We start from the raw sequence: 17676 nt of genomic DNA on the forward strand, positions 1-17676 counted from the left end.
AACTCTGGTTCAGGCCCATATGAGATTCCTTTGCTCTTTAGTCTGTTTTGATTGTTTTGACGTTCCTGAATCCTAGTTGGGGGAATTAACAAAATAATATTCTTTCAACTAGGTTACCTGCATCAGGGCAGGTTTAGAGCCATTCCTGCAAGAATCTTGCTTGCCAAACGATAGCCTTGCACCTGCAGGCTTTATTTGTTCTGTCCATTTGTTAATTTTTAAAAAAAACCCTTTATACACACTTCATTTTTATTTGATTTGGCGAAACTTTAAAAGAGGCCAAAAAAACTTTAAAAGAAGCCAAAGAAACCTTAAAAGAGGCCAAAGAAACTTTAAGAGAGGTCAAAGAAACTTTAAAAGAAGCCAAAGAAACTTTAAAAGGCCCAAGAAACAATATTTCAGTTCCCTTTATTATAGAAGAGGCATTTGTTTATTAATAAAAAAGGCATTATTTTTCTTGTATTTTTATGTGGTTTGGAACCTGTCCCCTGGCTTTGTCCGGAGGAGCCGAAATCTGGGGATCAGTACTACCACAATTGGATATTATTAATACATATGCTCTCTCAACAGGAGCTAGTGTGAGAAATAAAACTCAAACTTTCCAAATGTCCAGAAAATATCATATCAAATTGTATTCCATGATAGAGTGAATCAATACGTCCCACATGTCAGAATATAGGTAAGCTGCTGATATATGCGAACAAATGAAACTCTCGTAGATTCTCTCGTTGGGGATTAACATGTCTGTATGATTTCAGTTCCTTTACTTGGGTCGTGTTGCATTGACGTTATGCCACATCCAAATGCAGATGATGGTGATGAAGCTGACAATGATGAAGGCGATGTACAAGCCGAACAGCAGGCGGTCGATGACGATCCCAATCATTTGCCATTCCTGCGAGGCGTTGGTCCCCTTAAAGTGATCGTCTATCTGGAGGCGGATGGCCACAAGGTCTCTGCTCAGCTTCTTCAGCTCGTCCAGGGCTGAATCGGGGTGGGCTTTGGGGTCCGAGGGGGACAGAGGGGGTTTCAATGGAGTTTCATCACTAGAGACGCGCTGAAGGTCGCTTGCTGAGAGGCTGCTGATGCTGTTGATGCTGGCATTTATTTTAGGTTCTGTCAAAAACAAAAAAAACACTTGTTTTAATTCTTATACATATAAAAAGCTAATGACTAATAAAACTTATGTGCAAAATTTCAAATATATATTGCACCTCATTTGACCTAGAATTACACTTTGCAGACTTTGTCTGATTTTAATGTAAAATATTTACACAGCCATATATTTGTGTTGCGGAAGAAAATAAGCAATCAAATAGGATCTAATTTGGTGGGATGCCAAACAAATATTATTATCACTGTACCTCTAGTAGGTGGGTTAAGGTTGACAGTGACTCGGTTGCTCTTCTTCTTTGGTGGAATACATACTACAACAGCCAGATATCGCAGCACTAGGATGCTGAGCCAGTTTGGCACCGCACTGTACTGACTGGAGCTGAACTGGACGTTAGTGATAAACACCGTCTCCAACAGGCTGGTCACCATCAGGGCAAGGCTGAGGGAGAAGAAAACATCTGCAGGAAACAGCAACACAATTAAACACGTTATTCAATACTGTATGTCTACATTGTGATGGCAGTTTACCTTTTGCTGCTTGTTGTGTGATTCGATGGTTGGTTTATATCATTGCCTCTTTTATTGCATGTGTGGACAACCTATAAATGCATTACTTTCGAAGTTTCTAGTTTAGCAGCTACAAGTTTCAGTTTGATTCAGTAAAATAAAATAAGCTTATTCGTTCTAGTGTGTTGAGGCGAATTAGCTAATCAGTAATCTGGCAGGAAAGTGGATTTAAGGGATAGCAGATGTTTTGGTTACCGTTTGCAGTACGCTTGTAGTCCGATTAAAATTGACCAATCACGTATCAGCAGGCTGCGGCGGATGCAGAAAAGCCGTCCGCGTGGAAAGCAAGAGCAGACAGAACTTAATGCGCCATAATGACATCCTGGCTCCAATCAGCGTCATCTGACGATGATTTAGCTTCCTATTATTCTCTACAAACATACATCTGCAGCAAGTTCAGCTAACAATCTGCTCTAGATCTAAAATTCAACTTGAGATAAATTCCCTTGACAATGGGTCACGAAAGCCGTTTAGCGTTCTGATTTCCCGACTTCCTCGAATGCATCATGGTCGATCCGACCTCCGATCAACAAACAAGCATTTTAAAAGTAGTTTTCTTCTCCTCTTGAGGAGAGACCTGACAAAGCTTGCATTTTTAGTTTTTACAAATCTGCATCATGATGTAGACATTTCGGCCAAGGCAAGACCCGTTAAATACAAGTAAATCACAAGAAAAACGGGTTCTTTCCTGTGAACAATGCAGCACACGTGGAAAAGGAAGTCGTTTATCGCTAACCGCTGGCTACACGCCCGGCATGTTCACCGTATTCACCAGAGGCTATCGTCGTCAGACTTTTGCAGATGGGATCCGAGTTTGGCTAACGAGACTGTTTTTCAAGGGAGAGTGGAAGATGTCGGTGCTAAGGACTACAGACTGCTAATTCCAGTATTGAGGATGCTAATAATTAATGTAGCGAAGGCCATCCTGACGCCAAACATGGAGGATAATGAAGACGAAAAGGAGGATGAAAAAGAGGACTGTCAAACCAGCTACATACTGTAAGTAAGCTTCGTGACCTGAAACTAAGCTTCTCCTGTCCTGTTTTATGTTCCTTGGGCTAACTTAAGTTATAGCTAGCTAGAGTTGTGTGTGACCGCAGTGAAGTTAGTATTAAGTTGGATATTCGACAGACATTCATTGGCCAGCGACGCTCTACTCAGCTTCCGAGAATTAAAAAATAAACTAAATTGGGTGCCCACTCATTTTAAATGCTTTAGCGTTATTCATGTATTTTCTGTTTTTATAAAGATTTAACATATTTTTTCAATAGCTTCCATGTTATGTGACCCAGTGTTCAGTGTATTATATTATATTGCTTTATCTATTTTCTATTAATATTTTTAATAAAAATTAATGTGTTTTTCCATAGTAACCAATCTAGCTGCACCCTGTGCTACTGTACATAATCCAAACTGTAAAATGTAACTCCAAACAACTTTCAATGGAGCTACTTTCAAGCAAAAGACTACTCTTATCCAGGAAATTAATAAAGATAAATACACATTGAGTTGTTCGTTGTAATGCAGTATACTGTGAATGTAAACTTAATAAAAACGTGCAGAGGTGAATTTCATCAACATGTGTGCCTGCTTTTTCTACCTTCTGTGAAATTAAAGAAGTAACAGTATCACAGATGTCACTCACTGATGAGAGGTGTTGTCTCCCCAGTGACAGGCAGCAGGTCGTTCATGATGAGCAGGAAGACCGTGTAGCCGAGGATGAGGGTCATCTTAAAGGAGGATCTGTCCACACTCTGAGGAGGCAGCAGGAAGCTGAAGAGGTCGACTGTGATGAGGAAGCAGCTGGGGATCAGCAGGTTCACCACATACAGGACTGCCCTGCGTCTTATAATGATCTGGGGAAGAGAAACAGGTGCGACACTTTTACTTTTACACTTTTAACCAGATTTTAGTCAGACTTTGGACATTTAATTTAATTACTTATGTGAGATGCAAAAGAATTCACTTAAGTATTAGTATTTAGTTAATTGCAGAGGTAGTCAACAAAATGATCGGTGTAACCTCAGTCGAAAGCCGTGTTTAACTTGTTTACTGAGGGGATAAACGAACATACAATTCATTACTTAATTTTTTTTCATCTTGTCTAAATGCAAAAAAAGAAACAATACAATTATTATAAATATGAAAAGTGCTTACATTGTATTTGACCTCAGAGTAGCCTCCATTTTCTAAGGTCAGGGTAGAAGGAGTGACACTGATGCCTATGAGCTCCCACTCCCCGTTGGTCTGTATCACTTGTGCGGACTCCTCCAGGATCTCTGCAGCTGTGGTGCCTGGAATCATCTTTATGTCTGTGGCTTTAAGGACATTAAATAACAGTTTTATTTAAAATTAGGAGATGCACAAAGTGAAGACTTGTGTTTATGTCCATATACACGTTGGACTATTTTAATTTTAACTTTTCATAATTAATCCCACCTCGTCTTTTTAAAGAGGTTTTCCCCACCTTGGCACCATATGTGCTCAATATTATAAACAGCAGCTTAGCTAATGGGACTTTACCTGTGAGTTTTAAGCATGCAGTGGTGACACCATTGATAAAAAAGCCTGGCTTAGAATCTTCTGTAATGTCAAATTTTAGGCCAATCTCTAAACTCCCTTTTCTCTCTAAGATTTTGGAGAAAATTGTTTATTGCCAGCTGAAGTAATTCTTAGATGAGCACAACATTCTTGAGGTGTTCCAGTCTGGGTTTAAAACCCGACACAGTACTGAGTCGGCACTGTTGAGGGTTTTTAATGAAATTTTTTTAGCCACAGACTCTGGTCACTGTATTGCTTTGGTTCTGTTGGACCTAACAGCTGCCTTTGACACAGTGGACCATCAGATCCTCCTGTCACGCCTGGCGAACTGGGTGGGTATTCAGGGTGATGCTTTGGATTGGTTCAGGTCCTATTTAAAAGAGAGAAGTTTTTGCGTTCGTGTTGGAGCCGCTGAGTCTTCTGCAGCGCCTCTCACATGTGGAGTGCCTCAAGGCTCTATCCTTGGCCCTCTTCTCTTCTCACTGTACTTACTTCCTCTAGGATCGATTCTCCGTAAACACGGCATCGCATTCCATTTTTATGCAGATGATAGCCAAATTTATGTGCCACTAAAGCATGGGAATGCCAATCATCTATTAGAGTGCTTTGCAGAAATAAAGAAATGGATGTCAATTAATTTTCAGTTGCTGCCCCAAAACTCTGGAATCAGTTGCCCTTGCACGTTAGGCAGGTCGACTCACTTCCTGTTTTTAAATCCTCTCTTAAAACACATTTTTTCTCTTTGGCTTTTAACTCAGTTTGAGATGCTGGCCTTTATTGTCTTCTATTTTTGTTTTTATGTGTGTGTACAGCACTTTGGCTAACTCTGTTGTTTTAAAGTGCTTTATAAATAAAGTTGAGTTGAGTTAAAATTGAAGCATGATTTGGTTTCAGGGCAACAGTACAACTGGGGCCTAATGCAACATTGTGTCACACGCATATATTTCTTTATTAACACTTAAAGTATACATCTGGTTAGAAAGTGACCATTAGAATAAAGGTCGTTGTAAATCTCCATTTAATATCAAGCAGCGACCTGCAAAATAAAGCTCGTGTGGAAAAGCCAAAAGCCGCAGTTCCTCAAATGACCACTTGAGACCGGCTCCAAAAGAGAGTCCACCAAATATAATGTGGGATGAATATTTTAGAACTCATCTGTTTGTGTGACATTAATAAGCTAGTGTCTGTATCTGGGCTCACAATACCTGGCTTGTTATCTTGTTAATTTACTTATCACCAGCCAATGAATTTGCCTGCGGGACATACTGTGTCAAGGCCATTCTCAGCACTGGAACACACTCTCTTTTCTTCTCTCTCTCTCTATCTGGTCCCTGCTGTCTCTCTCTCATTTTTTATTACGCCTATATCATCGTCCACTGCAGCGGTTGAGGAAATTGAGACCTCAGTGTTCCTGAACAGACTTTTGACATTTTAGTCGTCATGCCGACCAATCGAAGTTGTGTGTGCCATGCATATGTTAAGTTTATGGTATATTGTTTAAGCTAGGTTTATTTCTAATGTCATGTGATTAGCTCTTAAAGGCGCAGAACCCAATTTCCTCACTATGTAGCCATGCTAATACTGCATCAGTTATTACCATATTGTCATGATTACTGCATCACATAGGCTGATGCTTATGAATAGACAATGGTTTATTATTTCCTTTTATTTATAATTCAGGAGCGTATATTAAATGTCAGCAAATTGTCTTCGCAATAAATATTCCTGATTTCAACGTCAGACGTCTCTATCTTTCACTGGATCCCCTGCAGCGGGTCAATCCCCAGTCGACCAGTTTTCAGAGATTTTTCCAGACTGTGTAACCATGTAACTTTAATAGCTAAGTACAGTCACTTCTGTTTAATGTCAGATCAGACTTTTAAGCAGACTTACAAAAGTGTAGATACGAGCCGAAGCTCAGGGTGCAGTTTTGGATGTCAAAGGGGAAAATGTAGATGACCAATCGACAGGAGCTGACCACTCTGACCGGCTTATCATCGTACACATGACCTGTGTTGTATAAGTAGACGTAGGGAGTGTTTGGAGATTTATCCTCGTCCATGCTTGGAAAAAATAGAATTAAAAGCTTTTAATACATCTTAAAAGTCATGATATTTTACATGCAGCGAATTAGAAAAGTTGATTCCTTTAAGCTCCACATTGCCACAATTGCTACCAAAAACTTGATATCCTTTTAAACTCACAACTCTGCGATTTGGACGTCTGGGACCCAAAGCATTTCCCGAGGGACAGAGACTCTCTCCGTTCCACATTCCTGCTTGTCCCAGCTGAGTCCTTCTATTTGCCACTGCTGGATTTAAAAGAACACAGAGCGATGTGAGACGCTACTTGAACTGTCCCACTACATAGATTAACAAAGCAAAATGTGTTCAATCAAAAACAGCATATATTAAGTCTTGTAGACGTGCATGTATCATTCTGCTATAGAAATCTTTGCAGCTAGAATGTGACACGCCTACAAGCCTTAGATAAGCCTATTTTCCTACAAACAAAAAAGGAATGCACTCAAAATATTTGGATGAAGCTTAAAAAATCTATAAAAACAAAAGTTTAGATGATTGTATCAGTTCTCTGTGAACTCACCTGAACTTGCCATATGACAGTTGTCAGGGTTTGATCTTTTTCGTCCTTTGAATGACACATCATTTTAAGCTTATTAAAGCCATTTGTCAGATTTTACATGAATTGGACTCGTGCATAAGTGTTTGTGTGGACTCACCACTCCTATAATTCCCACCACAGTCATAGCGATGGTTATTTCTAGTGGATCTCTGAAGCTCTTCGTAGGTGGCACCAGTTTTTCAGGTAATAGTTCCCTTTCAAGTGCTTGATACAAGGCTTTACGGGTTGGACTACTGCAGTTCAGCGCTGCTCCAAAGCCTGAGAAAGAGAGACAAAACAGGAGACAAGATGTGTGAGATAGGTCAGAGAGATGGATGTATTAAGTCACGATTGGTAATTGCTTCTAGGTTGCTTCTGGCTCATAATTTAAGCAATCCAGATCTTTCTTTGTGTGATTACACACCATGACTGGTAGGGAATAAGGATGTGCACTTTAACCGGTTAACCGTTAAGAACTTTTTTTAAAATATACATATGTATTTGGGAATCTTGTTTTGTTGTCGTTAGCTGAGCCTGAGAGGAGAGCAAAATTAAAACGAGCGGTTCAACTCGGGACATCACGGAACCGTCTGAGCCAGTATTCTGTTGCTATTTCTTCACCAAATTCAGTAGACGAACTGCCTCCTACATAATCAGACTGGTGACTGGCCTTTTTATTTTAACTTTCCATAGTCTGTTGTTAACGTTGTGACTGTTTTTGAGCAGAAACTAAATTTAACATTTACACACGAGGCACAGCACAAACTCCAGACACGTCGTCAGGATGGGACAAGTTCTGTGTGCTAATCATCAAAGAAAGGTCAGCTGTAAATGTTTCTTAACTTATTGTTGCTGCTGGATCAAATGGCTGTATTCTCCAGTACATAATGGACACTGGACAGTGTGTTAATGTCTGGGCACGATTGTCGGTGCCGCAGGTAGTCATGTCTGAGGATAATAATACATTTACCACTTAGTTGTGTGTGTGAGTGTTTCTGCAAGTATTAAAGAGAGCCTGCATCAGAATGAGCGCGCATGATGGAGAGCTTGTTGTCGTTCTCGGCTGTTCTTTCTAAAATGCTCTTTAATTCTTATAAGTTAACGCTTAATGACCATTAGCAGGGGTCGGTTGTTGGTCAGAAAAAAACTTCTACATCAGCATCCCCAGTCCCAGACTTTAACCAATCCAAACAGTGTGTTTTAATCTTGTCAGTTAAAGGGTCATAAACCGTTAAAAGTGTTCGTTAACCGGTCAAAAGAAAAATTCCAAATGCACATCCCTAATAGGGAAATCAATAACAACGGTTACAATGTTGGTTTATTTAGTGATGCTAATACTCATCAAAGCAATTAATGCAAACACATGGGTTCCATTTGCCTTCTTGAAATAGTGTGTTTTCGACTTTTATAACATGGTGAGAGAAAAAATGTACTTCTTTAAACTGTGATCTGAAACTCACACCTTCAGAGTTACATGGACGGCAGTATAAACATACTAAATGGAATATAACATGTAAGTGAAGTAAATACCCTTCATGTGCAGATTTCAATAGTCCAATGTTTTGCGTTCCAAAAAAAAGTATATTTTCCTGCAGTAGTCAAACAGTACAGTACAACACAGTACAGTAAACAGAAATGAAAGATAAAAGAAAAAGTACTAAATCTTTCACCAAACAAAAATATTAAACTTATCAATACCAGTGTGGGTTGGGGTTTGGGTTGGGGCTTGTTGGAGGCTGGAGCCTATCCCAGATGTCACTGGGCGAGAGGCGGGGTACACCCTGGACTGATCGCCAGTCTATCACCGGGCTGACACCTAGAGACAGACAACCTTTCACGCTCGCTCTCACACCTACGGGCAATTTAGAACCTATGAACCAATGAACCTGGCTTGCATATCTTTGGACTGTGGGAGGAAGCCGTAGTACCCGGAGGGAACCCACGCATGCACGGGAAGAACGTGCAAACTCCAATCAGAAAGACCCACTACATCCGAAGTGGGATTCGAACCAGGAACCTTGTCGACTGTCATTCAAATATTGATCAAAAGCAACTAAGAAAAGCTGTAAAATACTATGTCCACTAGTTTCACTACAAAACAATGAGGAAACCTGCCTTAATCTCTTGATCAGCCCCTCACCACATGCTCTAGGTGGCTACTTTCTCTGCATGTTTTGATTATTCATCAGATGTCAGTTTGTTTGAGTTATCTAATGAGGCCTCTCGACTGCACATAGGCCTAAAGCATACTCAGATATTTTGGTTGTGGTTACACCGATTCCTAACAGGAGACGATGCCAACGAGCGAGTGGATATCAGATAGTTTCAGTTTTTCCAAATGGAGATGTTCTTACCTAGTCTGTTAGTCAAAACTGCTTTCCCTGGCTTTAATTTTTTCAGCATTAGTGCGCTCTCATTTTAAATAAAAAAGAAGACACACGTGACTGAAAGTTTAGTTTCTTGCCAGCCGTGGTTTAGTTTGCCCTTATCGAAGCGTTATTTTGTGAAGAGAGTTTGTTTGTTCTTGCTATTATTTCAGTTTCCCCCCTCTCCCATATAATCGCTTGTGATTTCTGTGGCTTGCCCTCTGAGATCACTTTAAAACGCCCCTGGTCAGCAATTGCGTCCTATCCCCCTTTATCCTGACATCCAGTGCTGCATCTCTTTGCCCAGCATTTCTTCACATCTCTTTACCTTCCGTTACAAAAGCATAAACACGCCTTGCCTAAAAGAATAGTTCATAACATTAAAGCCATGAGTTAGTTAATGTTATTTCCATTAGATTTGTGCCTGATAACCCTGATAATCTTTTACTGCCCAGAATAAAGCGACAAATTGACAACTTGAAAACATACATATAATCATGTATACCTCCGTGGATAATGATTTAAACAGCATTAAGCAGTGTTCCATTAGCTGTGAAAACCCTAACTCTTATATCTACAGTCTTTCATATATCGAGTGATACGGAGACAGTAATTGTGTTTTATTTTACTTAAAACTTGTAACAGCAAACCTTATGTAAATTTTGAATTAAAACGTGATCATTAATGTCTTTGAAAGAGGTACTTAGTTAGTGGATAGTCTAAATGTCGACCCAGCTTACCGTGAAGCAGCATGAAGCAGATGAAGATGAGCTCAGCTGGTTTTTCCCTCATTTTCAGTCCCAGTTAAGCCTTTTCCATGTCCTGTGTCCCAGCCTGCTCCATCAGACTGATACGTCCTCACACGCATAAATTGAGGTGACACATGTAAACTCCTCCACAGGCTAATATTGACTATAGAATATGGTGCACTGTAGCATGACTGATGCCTGAGGGGAATTTTCTTTGCTGACTGTTTGCATAGATGGTGTTTGGATTGTGCGACCGGTTTTGGGATCATCTTCAGGAAGGACTTTTATGGTATATGTCAACAACTTCACTCGTGTTCGTGACAGCTGAAATGGTAGGACAATAGTTTGCACATGGCTGGTTGCTGCGTCTGTTTGCCTCCTTGGAGACTGGACAAAAATGAGGCTTCGCTTTTGTTTTAGAGCCAACTCAACAAGAATGATGATGGTGAGGGCCTTGCTGTAAATAAAACTATACTTAAAGACCAGCTCCAGTCATGTTTTAAGACATATAAAATGCTCTGTTTGAAATAATAAATTGTGTCTGATATGTTTTTTCTGCAAAATATGTTTAAAAATCCTCCCAAGGCATCTCCTCCTTCTCCCTCATTAAAAATTCCTGAATCTGCAGAGGCCCCGCCCATTAAGCACATTTCCAACCGCCCCCTCCGGCGCGAAAACGAAACACGTCTCTGCCATCGTTTAGTGGCAACTTGTTGAAACTTAGCTAGCTTGAAATGTAGTAATTATTAGTAGTAAAGTTAACGTCAGTAGTCAGTAGTGAGTTTGCAAAAATTACGATGGCGGTTACAGCTGGCTCGCGTATTGCTGAAGTGGTTGCAATGGGTTACACATAATGATATGCGTACATCACCCCGTCCATTAACGGGACTGGCTCCTTGGGTTTGTGACGTCTCAAACCTGCCAATCTGAAAACGTGTTGTTCAGCCTGTCCTTGGTACACTGCAGTTTAAAAGCAGACAGGCCCAGCCATGGAGATGACTGCTGATGTTGTCCCTGATGTGTCTTGTAGCAAATGAGAAACACCACATGGAGATGTTTACAAGGTTAAGCACTTGATTTGGTCTTTAGGATTTTCAGTTGGGTCAAGCAGCAAACTAAGGCTGTGGTGGAATAGTCCTTTTTGTCTTTGGAAATGTTCCTAACTGAGTAAAACTAACCCAAAGTATTTGAGCGGCAGCCTCAATTAGAGCTGTCCCAATCCGCTATATGCTAGCTGAACTGAAGAGTTGAGTTTCAACCGAATGGTGGCTCTAGAGGGACATTCATGAGATCACCAAAAGTCATGTGGATACATATGTGATGCCTTTGGAGGAACAGTTGGAAGATCTAATAAGTCACATCCCTTTAGTATTAGTATATTTAGGTCTCTATCAAGGTGGTTGAGAAACCCACCAATAGCTTGTAATTGTCAGACCTATAACCATTATGCTAGCATTGCTAAATCTGCTTCCTCTTTCTGCTACGCTCTGTTGCTACCAGACAATGGAAAGGTAAAGTTCATTTACATAATGTGGTTAAGTAACATGAACTGAGGTCATAGCTGACACAGCTCTTTACATACTGGTCTACAAACCTGCGGTCAAAGCTAAATAGCTGCAGGTAACAGATCCTGCCAACAAACGAACCATCTGTTTTTGGCAGTTGAGTGTCGGCCTCTTTCTAGCATGTTCTCTCCCAGCGGGAGTTTTTGCTCTTCGCTTTGAGTCCATTGCAAATTAGCAGCTGATGTCATTGTTCATGAAAGCTAAGGCTAGGTTAGCCAACACCACTGCTGTGTCAGGACTTCTTAGAGGGCACCGCCAACAAACAAAGGTGATGCTGAGGTTAATAACCGTCAGACAATCAAGCCTTATAAAAGACAACACATTTAATTATAGTGAGGAGTGAATTTATTTCTTAATTCTACATACAACAACTTTATCAATTAATATTCTGTCAACACATATAATCTCCATGTCAATGTAAAGACATTCTGGTCAAAGTGTCACCTGACTGTGGGCTGTCGGCTTGATATTGCATTATTGTTACCTGTGTTTGCAACTTACAGGTTTAAGTATTGGTCCATCCTCCAGGACATTAAACCACAAACTCTGCATGTGTGAGGTATTCCTTGAGGAAACAGATTTAATTGGAATTATAAATAAGTGACTAATGTTGACAGAGGCTGTGCTGTTACTACTTCTGCAAATAGCTTTTAATGCGTTATTTTAGCACTGTTTAAATTGTTGGTCCAGCCCTTGTTGACGTCTGACCCATGTCACGAACTACTGACTGATCCAGACACACCACATAGAGATGATCACCAGGGCGTAGCACGAGATGAGAAGCAGGTAGATGCGGAAGAGCAGGAAGTCGAGGACGTATCCCACGTGGCACCACTGTTCCTGCAGTTCGCTCTCCTTCTTCAGCGAGGTGAGGTGGGCACGGAGGTCGCCCAGGTATTGACAGATCTGTTGCAGTTCAGGCAGAGCAGCTGTACCTGGCAGGAGGGATCACAGGTTACACCCAGGTACTGACAGCTGTGACTGTCGTGTGGCAGCCTGAACCAACAGACTAATGTAATGTTACGCTTGATCCCATATGTTTAGAGAACAGAGTAAAAGCAATTATGTGGTTGGCACTACTGACCTGAATCTTGACTTAATACATTTTCCCTGTCATCCTCTCTGTGGGAAAAGGGAATCCTAACTCTCATGCACAGGCTGCCACACATTAATCATTGTATAAAAAACACCAAACAAGCTTAACAAGGCAGGTATAGTGGGCACAAACTCTGATACTTGCTTATCAGTGCTTACAAAGCAATAATGAAATGCTAGAATTTCATAGACAGACTTCTTGGACGACCTGTTAGTACAATAAACATCACAGCAAGACATATTATTTGTCTGATATTTGCATTAAAAAATCCCCCAAAGGCACCAACAACACACACAGCAGAGGTGACGGAGTCACCTGAGGTGACACCTAGCATACAGTTAGCTGTACCCATCAGTTACTCCAAGCAACCATTTCCCTTTTTATGCCTAACTTTCAGCCCATGTTTAACGGGTGAGTAATAAATGAATGAATAAAAAATGAATCCCCCATGAAGTTGTAAATGTTGTAAACTCTGCTGTAAAGTTCTGCATTTTAATATGGGGCCGAATGGTGAGTGACTCGCTTTTGGAGCAAACCCCAAGTGGCCGCTTGAAGAACTGCAGTTTTTGGCAGATGATACAGCTTGATGAACACTATATCTGAAACATATTTCTCCCCATAAAACGGTCATATAGTTACAATGTTAACAATACTCATTGGGTTTGGACTCCTAAAACCATAATGATGCTACTGTGACTTCCTGTCTACATCGTAAATCACTTTTGATTGGCCTTGAAATTTAGTTTCCAAGGCCGTGCCACTGAGCAAGTCCAGGTGGCAAATATAATTGCAGAGCTGTATTGATCATTAATTGAGTCTGTTTGAGTACCTCCATTGCTGGTTGGTTGCTGTTCAGTGCTCTGGTTGGCTGGTTGGACGATCCCTGGGCCTGAGCTGCCATTTGAGCCGTCAGGTTTATCCTTCTGCGGTACACAAGGAGGCTGGACGTCCTCCGGCCATCGGTAGCAGATGAGGTTAGCTATGTGTTTGAGGACTACAACCCTAACCCAGTTTGGAACCTCCTGATATTTCATGGAGTTGTGGTGGAGGACATTGGTGATGATGACCGTCTCCAGTAGACTGATCACCATGAGGGCCAGACACACTGAGAAATAGATACCTAAATTGGAGGACAGATTGAGAGATAGAAGTATAGACATTAAGAGGGCATATGTAAAACTTCTTTCCATTAGTAGCTGTCATGTATGGTACAACAGTCGTCTCATCGTGTCCCCAACCCTTACCTATAATGGGTGTGCCGTTCGCTGTACTGGGCAGCAGGTCATTCATGATGAGCAGGAAGACGGTGTAGCCCAGGATGAGGGTCATCTTGAAGGAGGCGCGGTCGACGCTGTGAGGGGGCAGGTAGAAGGAGAGGATGTCGATGAGCATGAGGAAGGAGCTGGGGATCAGCAGGTTGACCACGTAGAGCACTGGCCGCCGCTTGATGACCACCTAGTGAACAAATAAGTCAGTTTAAGGAGGCTCACCACCTTTACTTTCAACTTATCAAAACATAATTAAACCAACCTGACTACTTTTTGTTTTCGGCTAGTTATTCAAAGTCACATTAGCCTCTTTTAGCTCTATTTTTGGTGTTCTTTGACTATTGAGGGCAGAAATCTGACTCTTTAGCAGCTAAATGCTTCAGCTAGTTTCTAAAATGGCTGAGGAGAGATGAATACTTAGATACCACTAATGTCTGCATGTTAATAACTGCTACAGCTAGCAGCAGGTTAGCTTACGTTATCATAGAGATGCACTTTTTTACAGGTTAGACAAATAACGTAAATTGGTGAGCTTTGAGATGTTGGGACTCGATTTGTTTCTTTGGTAGCGCTAGGCTAGCTGTTTCCCGCCATTTCCAGTATTTTTGCTAATCTACAGCCCCTTTCCCACTGGTCAAAAAACCAGCTAACATCTGCTAACACTCTGCTTTTTTGCTTCGTGGGAAAGGCTACAATCGGCATTCAGACCTGGGTCAAAAGACTCCAAGACCAGTACACCTGGATACTTATCGCCTTGGCTCCGATCGGTAATGATAGGAACACAAAACACAGGTCGACACGCTAATCTCCGCCCCTTTCCGGCACGATGCTATGTAGCGCATTGAAGTTCCGAGGGGAAGTTTGTTCTCAGCCGGTGACGCAGCAGAAAAGTGACCGAAAGGAGTGTACTCCACTGGCAATGGGAAAAGAGACAATCGGCATACATTAGCGGGTCTTCCCGGGTCTGAAAAACCTGCATCAACGTGAGAAAAGTGTATAAGTATACCTAGCTAACCTGGTATTCAGCTCCATCAACATATTTACAGTACAGATATAAAAGTGGTACCAATCTTCTCATCTTATTCCCAACAAGAAAGCAAATAAGCACATTTCTACTATCCATTTAACATAAGTGATCGTTGTAGCTGCAGCTACTGTTTCTGATAGCCAGACCTTTCACTGTATATACAGCTGTTATAATTGTAGAGTAGTAATCTCTGTGGTTTCTCTTCACCCAGAATGTGATGATGTCCCACTCGTCAATCCCAAACTGGAGGATGGAAGTCTCCCCCAGTATATCCACCAGCTCCCACTCTCCACTGGCCTCCAGGTAACGCTTTGAATTCCTAGACATCTCGGTAAACGTCAGGGCTGGACTGACCCTCACATCCCTTACTGTGGAAAAAGTACAATCAAATTATTTAGATGTTAAAACTTCTCTCTGCTAAAGATCCTCTATTTGGCTCTATTTGTTAAATTGTAGCCAGTGACTGGATGATTTCATTATGATGTGATTGTGTAAATGTCAAAATGCTCTTTCTCACTGGTGTGCATGTAGGATCCGAATGTAAATGTGCAATTCTGCACGTCAAAGGGAAAACTGAAGATCTCGAGGTTGCAGGCCGACACGAGCCGCAACATCCTGTCCCAGCGGATGTGTCCTGTGTGGTTCACATAGACGTAAGGACACGCCTGGGAAACATCATCGTCCACACTGGGAGATCACAGATGGAGGAGTCAAGATAAAGTAAGAGGAACGAAAAGACAGAAAACAGATTGAGATGGTACTTCAATTAGACACATGGAGAAACTGATGTCAATTCTTGAAGCTTGAACCAATGACACTTCAGAGGGTGTGAACGGATGATTAATTCACCCAAGTGTTTGCGACTAAACTACCATGTAATGAGCCATTCAGTTTGTGTGTACATGACCATCAGGGGGGGAAAAAACAACCTTGTACAGCTGTAGAACTTACAACTCATACACGATGATGTCCGGGGACCAGAGCTGCTTCACAGGCAGAGAAATCCTGGTGACGCCGTCGCACTCATCAGGATCCCAAACCAGGAACTCATGGTGCCAGTACTGCAGGGAATTAATCACAAGCAATGCACTGTTAAATTCTGAACATAAAATAATGTCAGCTTGCTTTTCATTTTGTAATCTCTGCTAAATTACATTACACTTGTCTTATATGTATTTTCATGCTACTTACCAGTCTCAGCCACAAGAAGGTAGTGAGTATCTGGGTTTTCTCATTCTGAAATACAGTTAACAACTTATGTAAGCTGATTATGACTTCTCAAATATGCAGTGATGTAAAGACACACATGATAATCCGTAATGTAAACTGTCAGTCCCTTATACAGCTCTTGTAGCGGATCCTTCTTAACATGTTGAATCTGTGTTTATTTGCTGTAAGTATTTCTTTAGATGGACTCACCACGCCGAGCACAGCATACAGGGTGAAGGAGATGTTGGCGATGGTGGGGTTGCTCAGATTCACCGCAGGCCTGAAGGGTTTCAGGTCGAACACATCCTGCATGGACTCGTAGGTCGGCCCGCTGTGTCCCTCTTTACAGGAAAGTTTACTTAAGCATAGAGACACTGACAGAAGAGGAAGTTAATAAAAACACTTGACTTCAGTTGCATGTTTAGGCTTTTGCATTACTGATTCTGAATATTAAAAAAAATGTTGTTCTTTGCATTTACAGTTTTTTTTTACAGTTTAAATCTTACAAAACAAGATTAAAGATTTGTTATCTACAAAATTACTAATATTATCGCAGACTTTGCTATCACTATTTGGACATGGAACATAAAATGAGCTTTTAAAATTCATTTGGAGACTAAACAGCAAGATACATTGAGTGATGTCATTATCCTTTAATATAGCTGAGGTCACATGCAGTTCAATAGTGAACAGGTTACAATGTTTTTAAGTTACTTGAAAATGTCCTCCAAACATAATAGAGTGTAATGGTTCAAATTAAATTAAATCAAACTTTACACTTGACTTATCACAAATGTGAATTGCAGTGGACAGATGAATGTATGATGAATGTTTAATATATTTTTCTCCATTCGCACATTCCTATATACGGAAGAGGATTAGGGCCACTGGAAAAAAAAAAATTTTTTCCTTTTTTTTTTCTAAGGTCCAATAAAAAAAAAAAAATTATTGGACCTTAGAAAAAAAGTCAGAATTCTGAGAAAAAAGTCAGAATTCTGAGAAAAAAGTCAGAATTCCGACTTTAATCTCAGAATTCTGACTTTTTTTCTCCGAATAAAAATAAAAAATCATTTTTTATTGGACCTTTTTTTTCCAGTGGCCCTAATCCTCTTCCGTACCTATATGCAATGATAAGACTCAATTCTAATTTACCTGAGCTAAACAGAAAAAAACCCCACTGTCATTTAACCTGAACAGTACAGTGTACAGTATATTTATATGTACTATAATGACAGTATTGCTTATTGTTCACATGAGAAGAAAAAAGGTACTTCTCAGTTGCAGAGCTAAACATGTCTGTACAATAAAATGTATAAATAAATTCAAAGTAATAGAAATAGGTCATAATTACCTGATATTAAGAATAAACCTGTGATGAGGCTGATCCTCTGCTGAGGCGGACTCATGCTGGATGTTTCTCATTAACAAATATCCTCCGCAACCATCGACCTAACTGTGTGTAACGCAAAGATCGCTCCTACCGGCAGGGTGAATTCACACACACACACACACACACACACACACACACACACACACACACACACACACAC

The 17676-nt window shown here is 40.8% G+C and overlaps 2 protein-coding genes across 2 annotated transcripts; both read right to left on the reverse strand.

Moving 5' to 3' along the window:
- Positions 1-412: 412 nt before the first annotated feature.
- On the reverse strand, positions 413-10047 carry LOC138607788 (5-hydroxytryptamine receptor 3A-like). Its single transcript, XM_069680437.1, has 9 exons — positions 9953-10047; positions 6965-7125; positions 6829-6873; positions 6429-6535; positions 6118-6287; positions 3841-4001; positions 3329-3539; positions 1365-1574; positions 413-1116 (listed from the first exon to the last, which is right to left on the reverse strand). Exons 1-9 carry the CDS (start codon positions 10002-10004, stop codon positions 764-766), a joined length of 1470 nt encoding a protein of 489 aa, XP_069536538.1. The 5' UTR covers positions 10005-10047; the 3' UTR covers positions 413-763.
- Positions 10048-12246: 2199 nt separating this feature from the next.
- Positions 12247-17564, reverse strand: LOC138607368 (5-hydroxytryptamine receptor 3A-like). Its single transcript, XM_069679955.1, has 9 exons — positions 17478-17564; positions 16337-16500; positions 16109-16153; positions 15869-15978; positions 15435-15604; positions 15125-15285; positions 13867-14077; positions 13452-13742; positions 12247-12461 (listed from the first exon to the last, which is right to left on the reverse strand). Exons 1-9 carry the CDS (start codon positions 17530-17532, stop codon positions 12247-12249), a joined length of 1422 nt encoding a protein of 473 aa, XP_069536056.1. The 5' UTR covers positions 17533-17564.
- Between the last annotated feature and the right edge of the window lie 112 nt (positions 17565-17676).

Source organism: Semicossyphus pulcher, unplaced genomic scaffold (genome assembly GCF_022749685.1).
Source record: "Semicossyphus pulcher isolate SPU_LCO1_2020_fin unplaced genomic scaffold, fSemPul1.0.p SCAF_4, whole genome shotgun sequence".
In the NCBI taxonomy this organism is placed as follows: domain Eukaryota; kingdom Metazoa; phylum Chordata; class Actinopteri; order Labriformes; family Labridae; genus Semicossyphus; species Semicossyphus pulcher.